Here is a 17,108-nt window from a genome sequence, read left to right on the forward strand (position 1 = left end):
AAGACCGAGGAGGACGTTCATCGCCCTCGGGTCGTCGTCCCCGTTGATTGTTAACCTTTGACCCCCCCCAGGCTGGAGGTGACATTAGATTAGATTTGAAGAAAAAATGCATTTAACACATTTTGTTCCACACATTTCCATTAGGCCCGTGGTCGTCTTGGTGGGATCTAATCTCACTTCAGTCCTAATCTGCCTCGTCTTCTTGTTTCAGGAGAAAAACAAGAAAAACATGCGACAGATAACCATAAAACATACATAACACAATAAAGAAGACAACAGGAACGCCGGCGATAGAGATGACAAGTTTTATTGTCCCAACCCTCCAAGACAAAACAAAAAGTATACATCGTCATTGAATGGTTGCTATAACTACGTCAGACAACAAAATAAAATCCCTAAAAGCTATCGCAGTAAAACATGAGAAATATACATAGATAAAAATATACCTCTGAGAATCTTTTGTTTTTATATATTGACATTTCCAAACCGCTCGTCGTCCGGGGCGCTCGATCCGTAGCAGAGGGAGAAAAGCCGGCGTGGGGAATGTTGGTTATCGTATCGGGGTTTTAGAAAGCGTGATTTCAAACCCGACTGAATGGATTCTTTGGCGTTTTTTTGTTTACTAAAATAAAAACCTGCACTGGATTCCTTTAAAAAGAAAAATTCATAAATGTAAATCACCTGAAGCGCTGACGTTGTACGTCCACAAGCTCCGCCCCCTCCCATCGAATGGGTCCGAATCCGCACGCGATCACGCTTATGTGAAAAATAGACACGTTCCTCAATATAAGACTCAAGAGTAGAAAAAATCGTAGCATTGCACTCTCCTCTTCAGGCACAAACAAAACGCCTCGCTCATCTTCAATTGTATCATCTTAGTGAATTTAGCTTTTTGACTTTCATCAGAATGGTGAGAATCGCCTTCAGAACATCGGCGAGGGGTTTTTAACGACGGATGATCCGGTTTTTGATCCAAATATTGTATGTACATGTTAATGCAAAGTGACAGGAAGTGGAGCTTCTCTTTGACCCTGACCGTCTCACACCGACATTTATTCAGCTTATGACCTCTGGAAAAAACAACGTGTGTGTGTGTGTGTGTGAGGGGGGGTGGGGTATCTTCATCACATGGAAATCCCATCAGTCCCAAACACTCCCCATAAATCATGAAAAAAGAAAAAAAAGCTGACACCTCCCAGTCAGCGACGAAGAGTTCTTTAAAAGGTTGGTGTCAGAGAGGGGGGGGGGGGGGCGGAGCGAGGGAGGTGTCAGGAGCCCTCGTCACTCCTCGTCTGAGCTGCTGGTGTCCAGAGAGTAAACCATGAAGGCCAGATCGGGCCGCGCCGGCACCATGGGGTGACCCGGCTTCACCATCTCCAGGCCCATGTAGTGGAACGTCTTGATGATGGACACTGGAGGGGGGGGGGGGGACACACACATAAAGATACGAGGCTCAACTAGAGGCACATTGACTCTGATGTTAATTCATTATTTATTGTTTGTTAAAAGTACATCGACTGGCATGCGCTGCATTAGTCTTCGCCTAGTTAGCCAAGCTTAGCATAAAGAGTGGAAGCAGCTAGCCGCTCCGAAGCTCATTAAATAAACTTAGGTGCACGAGGCGTCTTGCCGTCACGGTAAAGATAGAAACCTGTGCCGACCTGCTACCACAACCGGTTAATCCGGTCATTATCGACGGCACAGCCAGTTTTTAAAAAAGGTCTTTCCATTTCTACAGCACCGTAAAAAACAAATAAAAAAATAAGAAGAGCTCTCACGTCGATCCTCTCTGTTTTTATGGAACCACAGGAACACAAAGTTGACTTTGATCTTCTCTTCCGCAAAGCCCAGCAGAGCAGTTAGCCTGAGGATGGATATGGAGAGAGAGAGAGAGAGGCGATGATTAAATTAAATATACACTTTTATTAATCCACAAGGGGAAATTAGTTCTCTGCATTTAACCCATCCTTAGTTATTAAGGAGCAGTGGGCTGCGGTGATGCGCCCGGGAAGCAACTGGGGGTTCAGTGCCTTGCTCAAGGACACTTCGACTTGCAGCTAATGGGGAGAGCGGGGATCGAACCCACGACCTTGCGGTTGAAGGACGGCCCTCTTACCCCACTGAGCTAAAGCCACCCCCTAGCACACAAGGCTCCAACTTGACATGACTTTATAGTGAATAAATGACATTATCTTAGCGTCTCCATTGAGCTCCTTCCTACCCCTCTTTGCTGCCCTCCGCCAGCGGCCCAGCGGGGACCTCCAGGAAGAGGCTGCCCCCCGACAGCGCCGTGTCCCAGAAGGCCGAGCGGCGCTCGTTCAGCTGGTAGCTGAAGCGAAGAAAAGAGGGGCTCCCGCCGGCCGGAGAGGCCTGGGTCACCGTCAACTTATCATCCTGAGGGGGGGGGGGGGGGGGCTCAAGTCAATGATGTTTGTCTTCATTCATGCAGATATTCATGTTTAGACTCCAGCAACAAGACGAGTTGGAGGAGAGTCGGCAGTTTGTAGTTCTCTTTGAAAATGACCCTGAAGTCAATCGTCTGCTGGACCGTAGAAATGTGAACCGACGTGACCAGTGGCCACGCCACTGGACACGCCACTGGTCACGCCACTGGACACGCCACTGGTCACGCCACTGGTCACGCCACTGGACACGCCACTGGTCACGCCACTGGACACGCCACTGGTCACGCCACTGGACACGCCACTGGACACGCCACTGGTCACGCCACTGGACACGCCACTGGACACGCCACTGGACACATCACTGGACACGCCACTGGTCACGCCACTGGACACGCCACTGGACACGCCACTGGTCACGCCACTGGTCACGCCACTGGTCACGCCACTGGTCACGCCACTGGACACATCACTGGACACGCCACTGGACACGCCACTGGACACGCCACTGGTCACGCCACTGGACACGCCACTGGACACGCCACTGGACACGCCACTGGTCACGCCACTGGTCACGCCACTGGTCACGCCACTGGACACGCCACTGGACACGCCACTGGACACGCCACTGGTCACGCCACTGGACACGCCACTGGACACGCCACTGGACACATCACTGGACACATCACTGGACACGCCACTGGTCACGCCACTGGACACGCCACTGGTCACGCCACTGGACACATCACTGGACACGTCACTGGACACGCCACTGGACACGCCACTGGACACGCCACTGGACACATCACTGGACACGCCACTGGTCACGCCACTGGACACGCCACTGGTCACGCCACTGGTCACGCCACTGGTCACGCTTTAATTGGGAGTGAATGTTCTGCATTTTCTCTCCTCCTCAAAACTCAGACATGTTTTGCTCTTCACATCCTCAGGAAGCTTCACGGCCCACAAAGAGAAACGACAGCGCTCCGCTTCTCAGACTAAGTCCTCAAACAGGAAGTGGTCACGGCGTCTCGAGCCGGCCACCGCAGACCACTTCCCTCTTCATCAACTCACAGCTGCTGGTTGCTCTTCACATATTCAGTCGGACTCGTGACGATGAACATCGTTAGCGTTTTGATAATTAATTCGATCGCTAATATTTGGAGCCGACGTCTTCCGCCGTGAACTCTCGAGTAGGTGTGTGTGTGTGTGTGTGTGTGTGTGTGTAAACACTGGAGGAGACCAACTTACACTAAGTTGCATCAGTGCACAGGAGGAGGTGAGAGGGAGAGATCATGAGTCGGTGATGGACTCTGATAAAAACAGTAAAAAGTCTGGAATGTTTTTGTGGCTCGCCGAGGACAGACGAGGTCAGAATGACAGCTCCGTCTGATCCTAAAGCTCTAATCCCCGGGGACAGCCTGTCTCACACACTAGAGAGGACAACGCACTTTACTTTCGGATGTTCCCCCCAAGTAAATACTCTTTCCTCCGTAATGTAAAACTAGGCAAATGATCAAATTCATTCATAAAAACACGCTGCAGGTGTTTCTGGTGAGCTTTAGAATACGAGGAGACAACCGATTATTAAGTTGTGGAGTTGGACTGAAGCTGAGGGATGAAGCACTGTGTCGTGTCTCTCCGTCGCGAGTTATGTCACCTTGTGTAGCAGCACGCCGAGAGAGTGATCCCTGACCGCCCCTCGCCCACTCGGGATCTTTAGTTGTGGGTGAGGGGCATCAGGAACACCACAGAGGCCCTGGGGCCTGAGGGAGGGAGCCGGGCAGCCGGGACCCCGACAGCCAGGAACTGAGAGGAGGAGGAAGATGAACGGGTTAGACATGCATCTACACACACACACACAAGTACACAACGGATCAGAACATTGCACAATACATGTCATGATGACTTAAAGCTGCTCCGATTGTCGCCTCACACCCAAAAACGTCCTTAAGTCACGTCTCTGTTATCAATATATTGAGAGTATTTGTATTCACCTTACGGAACAACTGGGGAGAATCACAATTATTTTTGAGAGGACTTTACGTTTGAATATATCCATTTGAGGAATGAAAAACGGAATACTCCCCAAAAATTCATTGTAATGTCCTCAGCTATTGTAAATAAAGAGTGTTTTAATCCGCTCCCTCAGCACATCGGGTTCTCCCCACGTTGTTGTTGTGCTCTCAGTGTCAGGAAGGAGTCTCGGCTTGTCGGATTCATCCTTTCCGAGAAAAGAAAGTGGGCTATTAAACACGACACTCGGTCCTCGTGTGTCGGGACTCGTTGGTTATAGATAGATTTTGGCACATTTCTCCAATCCTGTAACCCCCCCCCCCGCCCCATTTAATACAAATTTGAGTCATAATACGTAAACAAACAAAAAAACAACGCCGGCAAACTCCAACGAGTCTCGTTGAACTCCAACGAGGCTGAATTAAAGCCCGATGATTTATCACCGCATTCAGGGGGGGGGGGGGGGCTGCTGCGCGTGAGCCGCGAGGTATGCGACGTAAAGAAGCGCATGATCTGCAAACACCTCTTCAAATAGCACGAGAGGCTTTGGGGGCGTTTTGAGTTAGTCGCACTTCTCAAAACCAGATAGGAGGGAGGGGGGGCTCATTTAAAATATTTTGGGCCTTTTCATGACGAGATAATTTTTTATTTTTTTCACACAATCTTCCATCTGCATCAGATAGACAGACCTGCATGCGCGTCCATATTGAAAGGATCAGAGTCACGCCGCAGCCAGGCAGCGTCTCGTTTGTTGTTTTATCGGAGGGGGAGGAGCCTCCCAGGAGGCCGGCGGCGGGAACCCGAACAACCTGCTCGGCCCCGTGAGAGCCCGGAGGCACACGGAGTCGCTGCGTCCGGCCTCATCTCGCTGCGGCAGCGACGGCACCGACCTCCGTATCCAAAAGGTTCTGATCCGTGCAGAGAAAACTTCTGCAATACGATTTGATATGATAAGCGCATGAACCTAGAAGCAAGTTGTGTGTGTAAAATACAAAGAAATTAACTTAATAAAACAACTTGTGAAACTAAAATGCACCCCGTGTTGTACAGCGTCGTCACATGGATGGCAGCAGCGAGTCACTTCAACGCCTCCTCCGAACACGCTGGAGACGGCCACAGGTTCCTCCTCATTCGTTTACAAAAGTGACGAAGACTGTGTCGAAGACGACGGGTAGGAGGCAGACGGAGGAAGAGATCAGACCCGCTCCTCTTTCTTCCATCTGGCCATCCAGAACCAGACGGGAGGGCCCGTCCTTGAAGGAGACGCCAGCTCGGTTTTGAAAGGCAAGACTTTCGTCTTATGACATTTCAGCCCCCCCCCTCGAAATGAAGCGACTCCAGTTGCAGAGCTGCAGCATTAAATCCCCCCCAATAGGTCACGAGGTCGCCCTTAAAACTGGATTCCGGGTGACGTGTTGGCAGGCGGTCGGGGCCCGGGCTGCGTCGATGCGCTCGGGAGGATTTAATGATCCGAGTTGGCAGAGCGCCGAGGCAGAAAGAAACACAACCAATCAAAACAGGAAGTGCTCTGGCAGATTCTCCAAGAAGACTTAAACGCACCAAACAATCTCCTAACGCTATAATTACCAGCTGAGTTATGGATAAAGGGCTCGACGTCAACATAAACAAACGCGCGAGCCCGCAGAATAAAAGGGTTTGGGTCGGAGCCGTGAACGACGCGCCGCCGCGTGCAGGAAGGGAAACGGGAGAGTCTTCGGACGCCGGAGAGCGGCGCGGCGTCGAGACGGGAAAGGCGGTCGAGCGACGAGGAGGCGTCGCTCCGACCCCGGGAGCCAAACGGTCAACAGACACATCCAAGCCGGTCCAAAGAACCAAAGAACAGACGTAAACACGTGCCGCTGTGGGAAGGTAGAAGAGTTATTATTGCTTCACGATGATCAAAAAGCAAAAAGGACTGCGGTGGATCCCCGAACCGCGGGAGCAGAGCGGCGCGGTCCTCCATCTCGCCAGCGCTGCGTGGCGACGGCCTGAGAGAACCGGCTCATCCAGCCGGTACCAACGGCTTAGAAGAGGGCGTTCTGCGCTGGCATATTTGCACGGGGTGGTGAAGGGAATTAAACGTCTGGCATTCTTAAATAATCCTGCGGGTGAAACCAGGAGCTGCCAACAACAACAACAACGACGACGCCTGGAAACTACACGGTGGTTTCTCTTTGTCCGAATTCAGAATAAGCAAAGAATCAAAGTGACAGGAATAAGTCAATAACAATTGTTCCACTTTGTCAACTTCTGAATCATAAATTGATTGGCGCCAAAACAGTCAATCAACTAGAATGGGCACTTGGTAGAGCGCATACCTTCGCATATCACAAGATTGGGCATTGAATTATGAACATTTTGGCATTAGTTGCATGCCAATTGGATACAAATTGACCGTGCTATGGTAAAAAGATGATTTTTACCTTTCCATGACCTTGACCTTTGACCCAATCGATCCCAAAATCTAATCAAATGGTCCCCGGATAATAACCAATCATCCCACCAAATTTCATGCGATTCGGTTTAATACTTTTTGAGTTATGCGTGTAACACGCATACAAATAAATAAATGGCGATCAAAACATAACCTTCCGCATTTTCAATGCGAAGGTAATAAAGACGATCGGGGGGGAAATAAACCAGCACTCCTTTATTCATATTTTTATTGCCATAAACTTGTGCCAACTGGTTTTTAGTTTCTGAGTGCTGCGACTACTCGTGCAATTATTGTTCTTGATCCACAGATTAACTCCTGAGTCACGCTGATGTCTTTCTATGTCTTGTTTTTGTCCAAATCAATTCCAATTGTTGTTGTTTTTTTATGTTGGCCGGACAAAAACAAAACAAACTTTGTGGCAGCTGCACTTTTCACTCTCCGCCGTTGCACGAAGCAAACCGATGAAGACGAGCTTCGTGGAGACGCTCCTCGAGTGCAAAACGCAGTGTGTCGATTTCGAGCCGGCCTGCGAGTCGTTACTCAACCGCGTGCCTCCGGGTCCGTCTTCACCGCCGCGCCCGAGTTCATCAGTCATCGCCGAGATTTGACGTCCCAGAATTAAAAATAATAAAAAAACGGGCGGCACAGTTAATGTTTTGGTTTAGTTACGGGAAGATTCAACAGCAGCCGCGGCCGGTAAGTCTGCCAGTCAATTTTAAAAAAGGAGCACTTAGTTATCCAACACCCTCCTGTAGGTCAGGTTAGATAATCCATCTGTTTCTGAGTGAACACGAACACACACACACACACACACACTTGATAAATGAACCATGAGGGGAGGGAGGTTATGCAACCAGGCTGATGTAGGCCAGTTGATGCCTTCAGCTGACATGGCCATAACCGTGTGAGAGCTAATCTGGTCCCCGCTCCGGCTCACAGCATCAACGCGTCAGATGATGAAACCCACAGGACAACAACAACAAGGCCTCCGCCAAGTCCCCATCAGAGCTTTATGTCGACGCAGCAGGAACATGCAGTCAGAAACGAGACAAGGTCACCACGCCACAGAAGGGCTGCAGAATGCACAACATGAAATATGAAAAAAAGGGTTTTAATCAATTCAGCTAGACTCATAAAGTGGATTTTCTCCAATTAAATGTCTTTATAGTGTGGAAACAATGAGTTGATGTCTTGATAAGTTTACAAGTTATTTATCATTTGCCAGTTACTGAAATGGAAGCATCTGCAACCCTCTTTATTTGGCATCTTTTTAAATGTCTTTAAACTATTTGATAATCATTAATTTAACTGCAGCGATCAAAAGATTGACAAATAGTGAACATGAGAATTGGTCACACCCCTGCCTCTTACACGGTGTGAACAGATAAGAAACAGGTTCCCGGAAGAAAGAATTATACTTAAAAAGTTTCATACTTGGGATAAAAAATAAAAATAAAATGCATTTGAATAGGGATTTAAAATATTTTGTTGTTGTGTAGTTTGAAGACCAGAGACCCTAGTAATAATGTACATCACTTTAGTATAATGTCTGTTTACAGTGCCCTGTATGCACACCATACTTAAATGCTAATTAAAGATACTTTACATATTATGCTAATTAGTATTTATACAAGTCAACTAATAGTTGTATATTATAATAATAGTATATAGGTCAAGCTACCCAGCACCAGCAGTATATAGAGTAATTAAAATGACAAATGTCAATAGTATATTATTCAGAAATGGGCTATTCTGCATGAGTATTCTGCCAATACTTATTTACTTAATGTTTGATTCAGGAAGTATTCTGTAGACCTTGAATACAGCAACGTAAGAGGCATGAACACTTCCTCCTCCACCGCTTCTCCGTCGGTGTTTTCCTGCCATTTTGCGAGTAATATCAAATTAAAGAAGAACTATTTAAACAAACTCCTCAGCTGCACTAATTAGAACTGACCACCCCCCCGTTTCTAGAAGAACCCCAGCAGTCTCCTACCTTTCCTCTGTGTTCAGCATGATAGCTTCGAGGAAACACGGGTCTTTGGCTCCTTTTTGACAACTAAAACAATTACTATTCGATAAAAACTCGACAGACAAGTTCACCATCCGTAAATAAAAGAGGAAAACCCTCTATTGCGGTAAAATAAAAATATATAAAGACTATCTGAAGCGCGGTTGTAATTGCGAGGCGAGTCTCAGACGCTCCTCTGCGGTCCCAACGGCCGGAAGAGGGCTTTTATAGCTTGCAGCAAAGCATCATGGGTAATCCGGTCTGTTTTTTTGAGGAGCCTCCGGGAGAAGGTAAACAAGCTAGCGTCACGCGGTTGAAACCTTAAACCTAAAACACGTAATAGTACAAAATATTCACATATATGATGATTATTTTTCACCGTAGGTGTACTGTGCCTTTATCACACATAATGCTAGTATTAATTACATTACTGTAGTATTCCTAGAAAAGTCTTACATGTGGGATGGAAAGTAGTGCAGTGCATCTACTCCAGTAAAATAAAATAAATGTAAATAAATAAATAAATTATGTATATATATATATATATATAGTTATATATGAACACAAAAATTATGTAAATATGTTTAAAAAATATGATTAAAAATATATGTATTCTTTTTATTAATAAATGAAAAAAACGATATTCTCATTTTTTTAATTTACATAATATAGGCTACTATAACTTATTTCAGTTAAGTTTTAAAACAGTCAATTTATTTTAAAGCTTAAGTTAAGTTTGATGTACTTTGTACTTCTGGTGTAAATTAAGCTTAACGAGCATATCGTATAATATTTATGGAATTTGATTTGTAATACTTGTATACAAAGCATTGGCCTTGCACCTCAGTATATAAAAATAAACAAGCACTCGTCATGTTATCTTTATGTAATGCACATCGTGTTTTATTCTATTATGTACGATTATGTACAGCCAAGTCGTCTTGACTTTAAAATGGACAGATGTTTTGTCTTGAATACAAAAAATCTTTATTATTACTGTTGAAATATTTAGGAAGCAGTGATATTGTTGTTTGGTATCCTTGACTAATGCATAATAAAAGAGTATTTATATTTTTGCCATGGTAGAACCTACGTCTCCAGTTTTTGTCTCTAAATCAGAGCCCTGTAGGATTACCTTGTGGCCAGATTGAGGTCTTCTGCATACAAACATATCTTTTGTAAGCATTTCCTAGATTTTTTTGATGAATCCTGCAGTGTGGTACGAGTACAGCCGGACCATTCACCGAACATATGTCACATGTAGCACACTGTAGCCTGGCCTTCAGCCCCTAAAATAAAGCCTTTCATCTTACTTCTGAATCTTTTAGCGAGCAAATCCCTCAAAATTAAACTAATGCTTCATTGGAGATTTTTGTTATTCTTTAGGTAAGAATTGTGCTCCTAATGTAACGAAACATCTCAAATAGAGGCCGATGGGAAACGGATAACAGTTTTTAAGCTCTCAGTAGACAATTTCATGGAGTTATAGGTTATCACATTCTCAAGTAATGTAACGGTTGTTATTGGTGTTTTTGGATTGTGATGACTTAACATGTCTTGTAAAAAAACGATGTGTAATCACAGTCTCAGCAGATTTAAGGGTCTGAATTTTGGAATCCGCACAATGATTGACCTCTGACCCATCTGGAGAAAAACCTGCGTGAGGGAACAACGTGAACTAGGGAGAGGGATAAGAGAAGCTTAAGTGGCTTCCTCGAGGAAACGACAGTGTCCTTTTCTTCTGTCTCGGCTTGAGTCTGAGCATAGAGGCAGTTATGTAAGGAGCAACGGAAAAGAACCCCCGTGCCAAACAGATTAGCAGATGAGTAACGAGATAGCAGCCGAGCTACTCGATCCGGCACATCACAGCACTGATGTTGAAGGGCCATCTTGCAGGCGACTCGGGAGGGTCACTGCCCCCCTAGAGGCCACCATGGAACAGCACCCTAAGGTGACAGTGACTGAGACCAGTGGATGACAGCAGGAGTGTCCATTCTACCCTCGACCTAATTACCTTCGCATTGAAAATGCGGAAGGTTATGTTTTGATCGCTGTGTATTTATTTATTTATTTATTTGTATGCGTGTTACTCGCATAACTCAAAAAGTATTAAACCGAATCGCATGAAATTTGGTGGGATGATTGGTTATTATCCGGGGACCATTTGATTAGATTTTGGGATCGATCGGGTCAAAGGTCAATGTCAAGGTCATGAAAAGGTCAAAATCTTATTTTTATCCAATTGGCATGCAACTAATGCCAAAATGTTCATAATTCAATGCCCAATCTTGTGATATGCGAAGGTATGCGCTCTACCGAGTGCCCATTCTAGTTTGATAGTAAAATCAGGTCCGCTTCTAGTCCATCGACATTGAGTTGAAGGTCACTTTGCAGAAAACTGGAAGCCATCCTCGACTCAGGTTTGCATTTAAATCCCGTATAAAAAAGGGGGACCACAGCAGGTTTATTTCATATAACGCAACGGTCGTGATTTCCCCAACAAGATGCCGTAAAACAAGCAAAAAATGTGCTGAGGTGTTTCCTGCTTCTCTTTCTGCCTCGAACTCTGAGTTCTGCAGGAACTTGGCGATACAGTTACGTGGAACGAGGTTTTACAGGTTGTCTAATAAAACTGTGTGTGTGTTTGTTGCATTAACGCATTAATTTAGATTAGAGCCGAACATTTGTGACATTTCCAAAGAATGAAGAGCTGTGCATGAACCGACGCTCCGTGACACCGACTGCGTTATTTGATCGGTGTTGGTAGCCACCATCTTAAAAACCTTCTTGTCGTGGACGTAAATGTTTAATATAATTAAATGTGGACTTCAGTTCGACTAACTGGAAACCAAACTGAAATAAACGGCTGATTAGGAACGTCATTATGTTTTGCAGGAATGTATTCATGAATCAAAGTATCGGATCAATTACAACTTTGAGATGACAACCTTCGTCACAGTTCATCCCGGGGTATGATAATTGTTTATAACATTTCATGGAAATCCATCCAAGAGTGCGTTAAGACTTTTTACTTTTTAAACCTTCAACTGTAACCTCATGGCAGAGGTAAAGTCGGAGGATCATCGAACTGACAGATCCATGTTGCCGCGAAGGCTCTGATTTAGGGATAAAGAGAAGCTGTGACCGTCGTATTGTAAAATACGTGATTGGCCAACATGAGAGGACAACTGTTGTGTAACTGAAGCAGACATTTTTGTATTTTTTTGTGACTGATGCCCAACAGCAGCCAGCGGCGGACAAAAAGCAATCCGAGCTGGAGCTCAGGTGAAAACTGAGTGTCTTTAGTTTCCAGGATAAATGTCCTGTCCCCCCCCCCCCCCCCTCATGACCCCCCGTGACCTCCACAGGGCCGCCGCACATGAGACGGCGGCTGGAAAGCACAAGCCGCTCTCTGGTTTCCAGCCCCGCCGCCTCGGACAGCGCTGACCTCGAGTTTCATCGCGTGGACGGCAGGAGACACTCCGCCTCGACCTCGAGGATGAAATATTCAGCAGGAGCTCGGTCGGGGGGGAAGAAGGGGGCCTTAAAGAACGGTCGATCGATGGTTAGAACAGAGTCTCGCTCGTTCTCTTGTCAGCGTGGGCTTGTTCAGTAAATATATGAAGTCCAGAGAAATGCACTCAACAAAAACTAAAAAAAAATCCAGTTTTTTTGTTTGTTTCTGTTGATTGTTTTTATTTGGAGTCCCTTCGAATGAGGATGGAACGACATTCATGGTCACATGACCCGTCCTGGTCGCCGCCTGGAAAAGTACCAAAGTGTATTACTCCCAAAAAATGATGATGATGATGATGATGATGATGATAGTTCTTGTCCATTGCAGGTTGTTTTTTTCTCCGTAGATAGTTGCTGATAGAGAAATTAATATTTAACTTGGAGTCAGTTGCACCAGCTACAATAAACAGATCATATTTCGATCTGTACATTGTGTGTGTAGAAACAAGTAAACATATGTGTTCCATATATACCGTCGGAGGGAAACTTATGAATACACGTCTTCAGGTTTCATGCTTGTATAAACTATCTCCATTACAAAGCACACAGAAACAAAAGAGTTGGCTTCTGAATGTGTGTGTGTGTGTGTGTGTGATGACAATCTGAACAAAGACTTGATCTAATTAAAGTTCCCATTGTTCCTCTCAAGTAGCGTCCCATATTCAGTTAGGGGAAAAAGGTTATTTACATAATCAGGTAATCGCAACAAACACAAGGACGGTCGTCTTCTCTGAAACAGTTTTGGATGAAGAGTTTTGGATGAAGAGTTTTGGATGAAGAGTTTGGATGAAGTGTTTTTGGATGAAGAGTTTTGGATGAAGTGTTTTGGATGAAGAGTTTTGGATGAAGAGTTTTGGATAAAGAGTTTTGGATAAAGAGTTTTGGATGAAGAGTTTTGGATGAAGAGTTTTGGATGAAGAGTTTGGATGAAGAGTTTTGGATAAAGAGTTTTGGATGAAGGGTTTTGGATGAAGAGTTTTAGATGAAGAGTTTGGATGAAGAGTTTTGGATAAAGAGTTTTGGATAAAGAGTTTGATAAAGAGTTTTGGATGAAGAGTTTGGATGAAGAGTTTTGGATAAAGAGTTTTGGATGAAGAGTTTTGGATGAAGAGTTTGGATGAAGAGTTTTTGATGAAGTGTTTTGGATGAAGAGTTTGGATGAAGAGTTTGGAAGAAGAGTTTTGGATAAAGAGCTTGGATTTTTTAATGGTTATTAATTTTAATTAGATTTAGAAAAATCTCATGTACACCCCTATTTGAGAACCACTGATTTAGTGTATTATCATTCCTATTTTGGGGGGGGGGGGGATAAGTCGGTGCATCTCAAGGAGGCGAAACTGGAGGGGAAACTCGTGAAGTAGTGGGAGAGTCGCCTTGTTTTCCCTCAGGAAGTTGGCTTCACGTGACAAAACTCTCCACACGCGCTACAGCTCTCACTGTGATGCAGCCCTGCAGCAGCTCCGGCCTCCTCACTGCCTCCTCACTACCTCCTCACTGCCTCCTCCCTGCCTCCTCACTGCCTCCTCACTACCTCCTCACTGCCTCCTCACTACCTCCTCACTGCCTCCAGGTGTTCTGCAGCTGACTCGATCTTCAGACGACGTCTTATCTCGGGCAACTGCAACGGTAATTAGTCAGAGTACGTTATCTCTCAGCGACGTGTCGCCTAAGACGTGAACATGATTGGAGACGATTTCTCGCTTTACCGCAAGTTTCTCTCCCGATCATCTTCCTTGTGTAGTGTGGAAAATGTGTTTGAACTGCATTCGGAGCTGCAGAAGTCTAAACTCGCTCTCAGACTACATAAATATGCTCAAAGATTATTTTGACATTTTTGCCAAATTGCGAAACAAACTGGGGTGGAATACAAACTTCAGCAGGGGCGTCGTCAGGCCTGTTTCAGGGGGGATTCAGCTCACCTGATTACATTTAGGTTTACAAGAGGCAAATGAAAAGGAAACTAAGTCTCCAGTGAGCGAGCAAATTCGAAACATAAGAAACTAGAATGGGCACTCGGTAGAGCGCATACCTTCGCATATCACAAGATTGGGCATTGAATTATGAACATGTTGGCATTAGTTGCATGCCAATTGGATATAAATTGACCGTGCTATGGTAAAAAGAAGATGTTGACCTTTTCATGACCTTGACCTTTGACCCAATCGATCCCAAAATCTAATCAAATGGTCCCCGGATAATAACCAATCATCCCACCAAATTTCATGCGATTCAAGAAGATGTTGACCTTTTTCATGACCTTGACCTTTGACCCGATCAATCCCAAAATCTAATCAAATGGTCCCCGGATAATAACCAATCATCCCACCAAATTTCATGCGATTCGGTTTACAACTTTTTTTGTTACGCGAATAACACGCATACAAATAAATAAATAAATAAATACACAGCGATCAAAACATAACCTTCCGCATTTTCAATGCGAAGGTAATAACCATCAATATCTTTCTACTCTTTGCATTAATATATATTATTATTCCATTTTTTCAATTGAATGGTATATTTGACACTGAACTAGTTCATCTTTATCTCAGTGATAGTGTCCACATGAGCATAACACATCACTTTGAGCCTGAAAGTCTGTCTCGTGTGTTCTCGGATACTGAACTCGAGCAAAACTACAGAACAGAATCACTTTCTGATGACACCAATCTATGAACTGTCAGAACGAATGGATATCCGAGGCCCCCCCAAAAAACATTGCACAGACACAACCAGAATTGCCCGTCCCCATGGGGCTTAGCCCCCCCTCTCTTTGAATCCTACAAACGCCCCTGAACTTTAGTGTATCTCAAATCTAAACTAATGAAACCTGGACAATGGAAGGTCATTTTAAAAAACAGTAGCATAGAATAATAGCGTAGTTTGTCTTGGTTTGAGAGACTACTGTGTTTTTAAGATCACCCCAGAAATACTCGATGGAGCTGTGTGAGTGGGTAATCTCTCAGAAGGCCGACTGGAGACTCGATTCCCCATAAATATTGACATACGCCCTACTTTTACTCTTCCATGCGTACATACAGCCCTCCTCTATTTCTATCGCAGCACATTTCAACATGACTTGAAAATCTTGCCTGAAAAGCCCAAGGACCGGACAGTAAGAATGAATATTTTAGCTCTTACACAACGCCGGTGAAGTCCTCGTAACCCGGTGCAGCTGCTGCTACCCGGCTACACCGGTCCAGCAGGAATGCAGCAGCACTTTTACGGCCCGGATAGCGGAGCACTTAGCGGCGTGCCCGGTACCCACGCTTTTATCACGCGTCCACCAGATATATGCTGCGACTTCGATTAGCCGAGTGGCCCGGACTGAGTTTGCGGAGCACTAAGGCCAGCTGGCCTCTACGGGGCCGCCGTAAAGAGAGCTTACTTATTAACTACACTTTTGTTTTAAACCCTGAGGCTGAGACGAGAGAGACGAGATGAGGGTCGGAGGGATTTTAGATTGAATCGTAGAACAAAAAAGTGGAATATGATTGAAGTTTTGTTGGTTCAATTATAATATGAGCTGCAAGGAAGCACACACAATAGCTCGTTATTGAGTCTGCAGGTTAAAAGTAGTCCAAATATCAAATTAGTAATAATTCTGGTATTATATAATATTTGTTTAGCGCTACAACCTGTCTGGCTCGTGACTATTCAAAGTAAAATAATGGCTTTTAATGGCTCCTTGTAATCAGTTGTATGTGTCAATGCACTCTAACAATGAAACTGTAAAGTAAATGTCTTTTTAGATTTTATTTGAAGTTTGTTTGGAGGCCCGGAGAGGTAAAACCATCCAATATTTCAGAAAACAAGACGAGGAGTCTAGAGATACGGAAGTGCCTCTCTAGCGGTCTATTTAACTCTTAATGGGACGATAATTTAAGAAATGAACATCATGCTGTAGTGAAGAAGACTTGAATCTAGAGACCATGAACTCTTGTTTACTATGTGTATTACTGAGGGCATACATCAAGTTAATAGAAGAGTAATTTTCTCTTCTATACAATCTGACGTCTTCTTTTGCAACCAGAGGAGTTGCCCCCTGGTGGCCACTAGAGAGAATGCAAGTTTAAGACACCTTTAAGACCCGGAGGAGAAACAAAAGTCACGGTAATATACAAAAAAACAAACATTTAAATTCAATTCAGTTCATTTTATACAGCCCAATATCACAAATTACGAATTTGCCTCAGCGGGCTTTAAAATCCGTACACATCCTTTACATCCCTGACCTTTGACCTCACATCGGATCAGGAAAAACTCCCCAAAAAATATTTTAAACCCTTTCACGGGGGAAAACAAATGAAGAACCCTTCAGGAGAGCAACAGAGGAGGATCCCTCCCCAGGATGGACAGAAGAATAGACGTCATGTGACCAGAAGGAGTCATTACACAGTTACATAAACACATTCAATCAATATTGAGGAGAGTATATGAATAGTTTGTAGTCGGCATGGAAAATGTCATGAGGCGCTATGAGAAAAACCAGGCGATGAGCTGGTAGGTTTCATCCTCTGGGGACCATAAATAGGATCATGACCTTGTCCTTGACCCCCTCGTTGGTAACCACTGTGCGATGGAATTAGAGAGGAAGCGACACACACACACACACACACACACACACATCTCACGAGTTTACTCCAAACTCACATTCACTAGTTATCTCCGGAGGAGGCCAATTATATAATTATAATTATTATATAATAATTCCCATGTGAAG

The 17,108-nt window shown here is 44.8% G+C and overlaps 1 protein-coding gene across 1 annotated transcript; it reads right to left on the reverse strand.

The window, feature by feature from the left end:
- Positions 1 to 291: 291 nt before the first annotated feature.
- On the reverse strand, positions 292 to 9,051 carry oaz2a (ornithine decarboxylase antizyme 2a). The gene is given in 6 exon segments (XM_056417376.1): positions 292 to 1,412; positions 1,779 to 1,864; positions 2,222 to 2,394; positions 4,066 to 4,146; positions 4,148 to 4,214; positions 8,855 to 9,051. Coding segments are annotated over 6 exon segments (648 nt in total). The 5' UTR covers positions 8,965 to 9,051; the 3' UTR covers positions 292 to 1,281.
- Between the last annotated feature and the right edge of the window lie 8,057 nt (positions 9,052 to 17,108).

The sequence above is a fragment of the Pseudoliparis swirei genome, chromosome 6 (genome assembly GCF_029220125.1).
Source record: "Pseudoliparis swirei isolate HS2019 ecotype Mariana Trench chromosome 6, NWPU_hadal_v1, whole genome shotgun sequence".
Taxonomy (NCBI): Eukaryota; Metazoa; Chordata; class Actinopteri; order Perciformes; family Liparidae; genus Pseudoliparis; species Pseudoliparis swirei.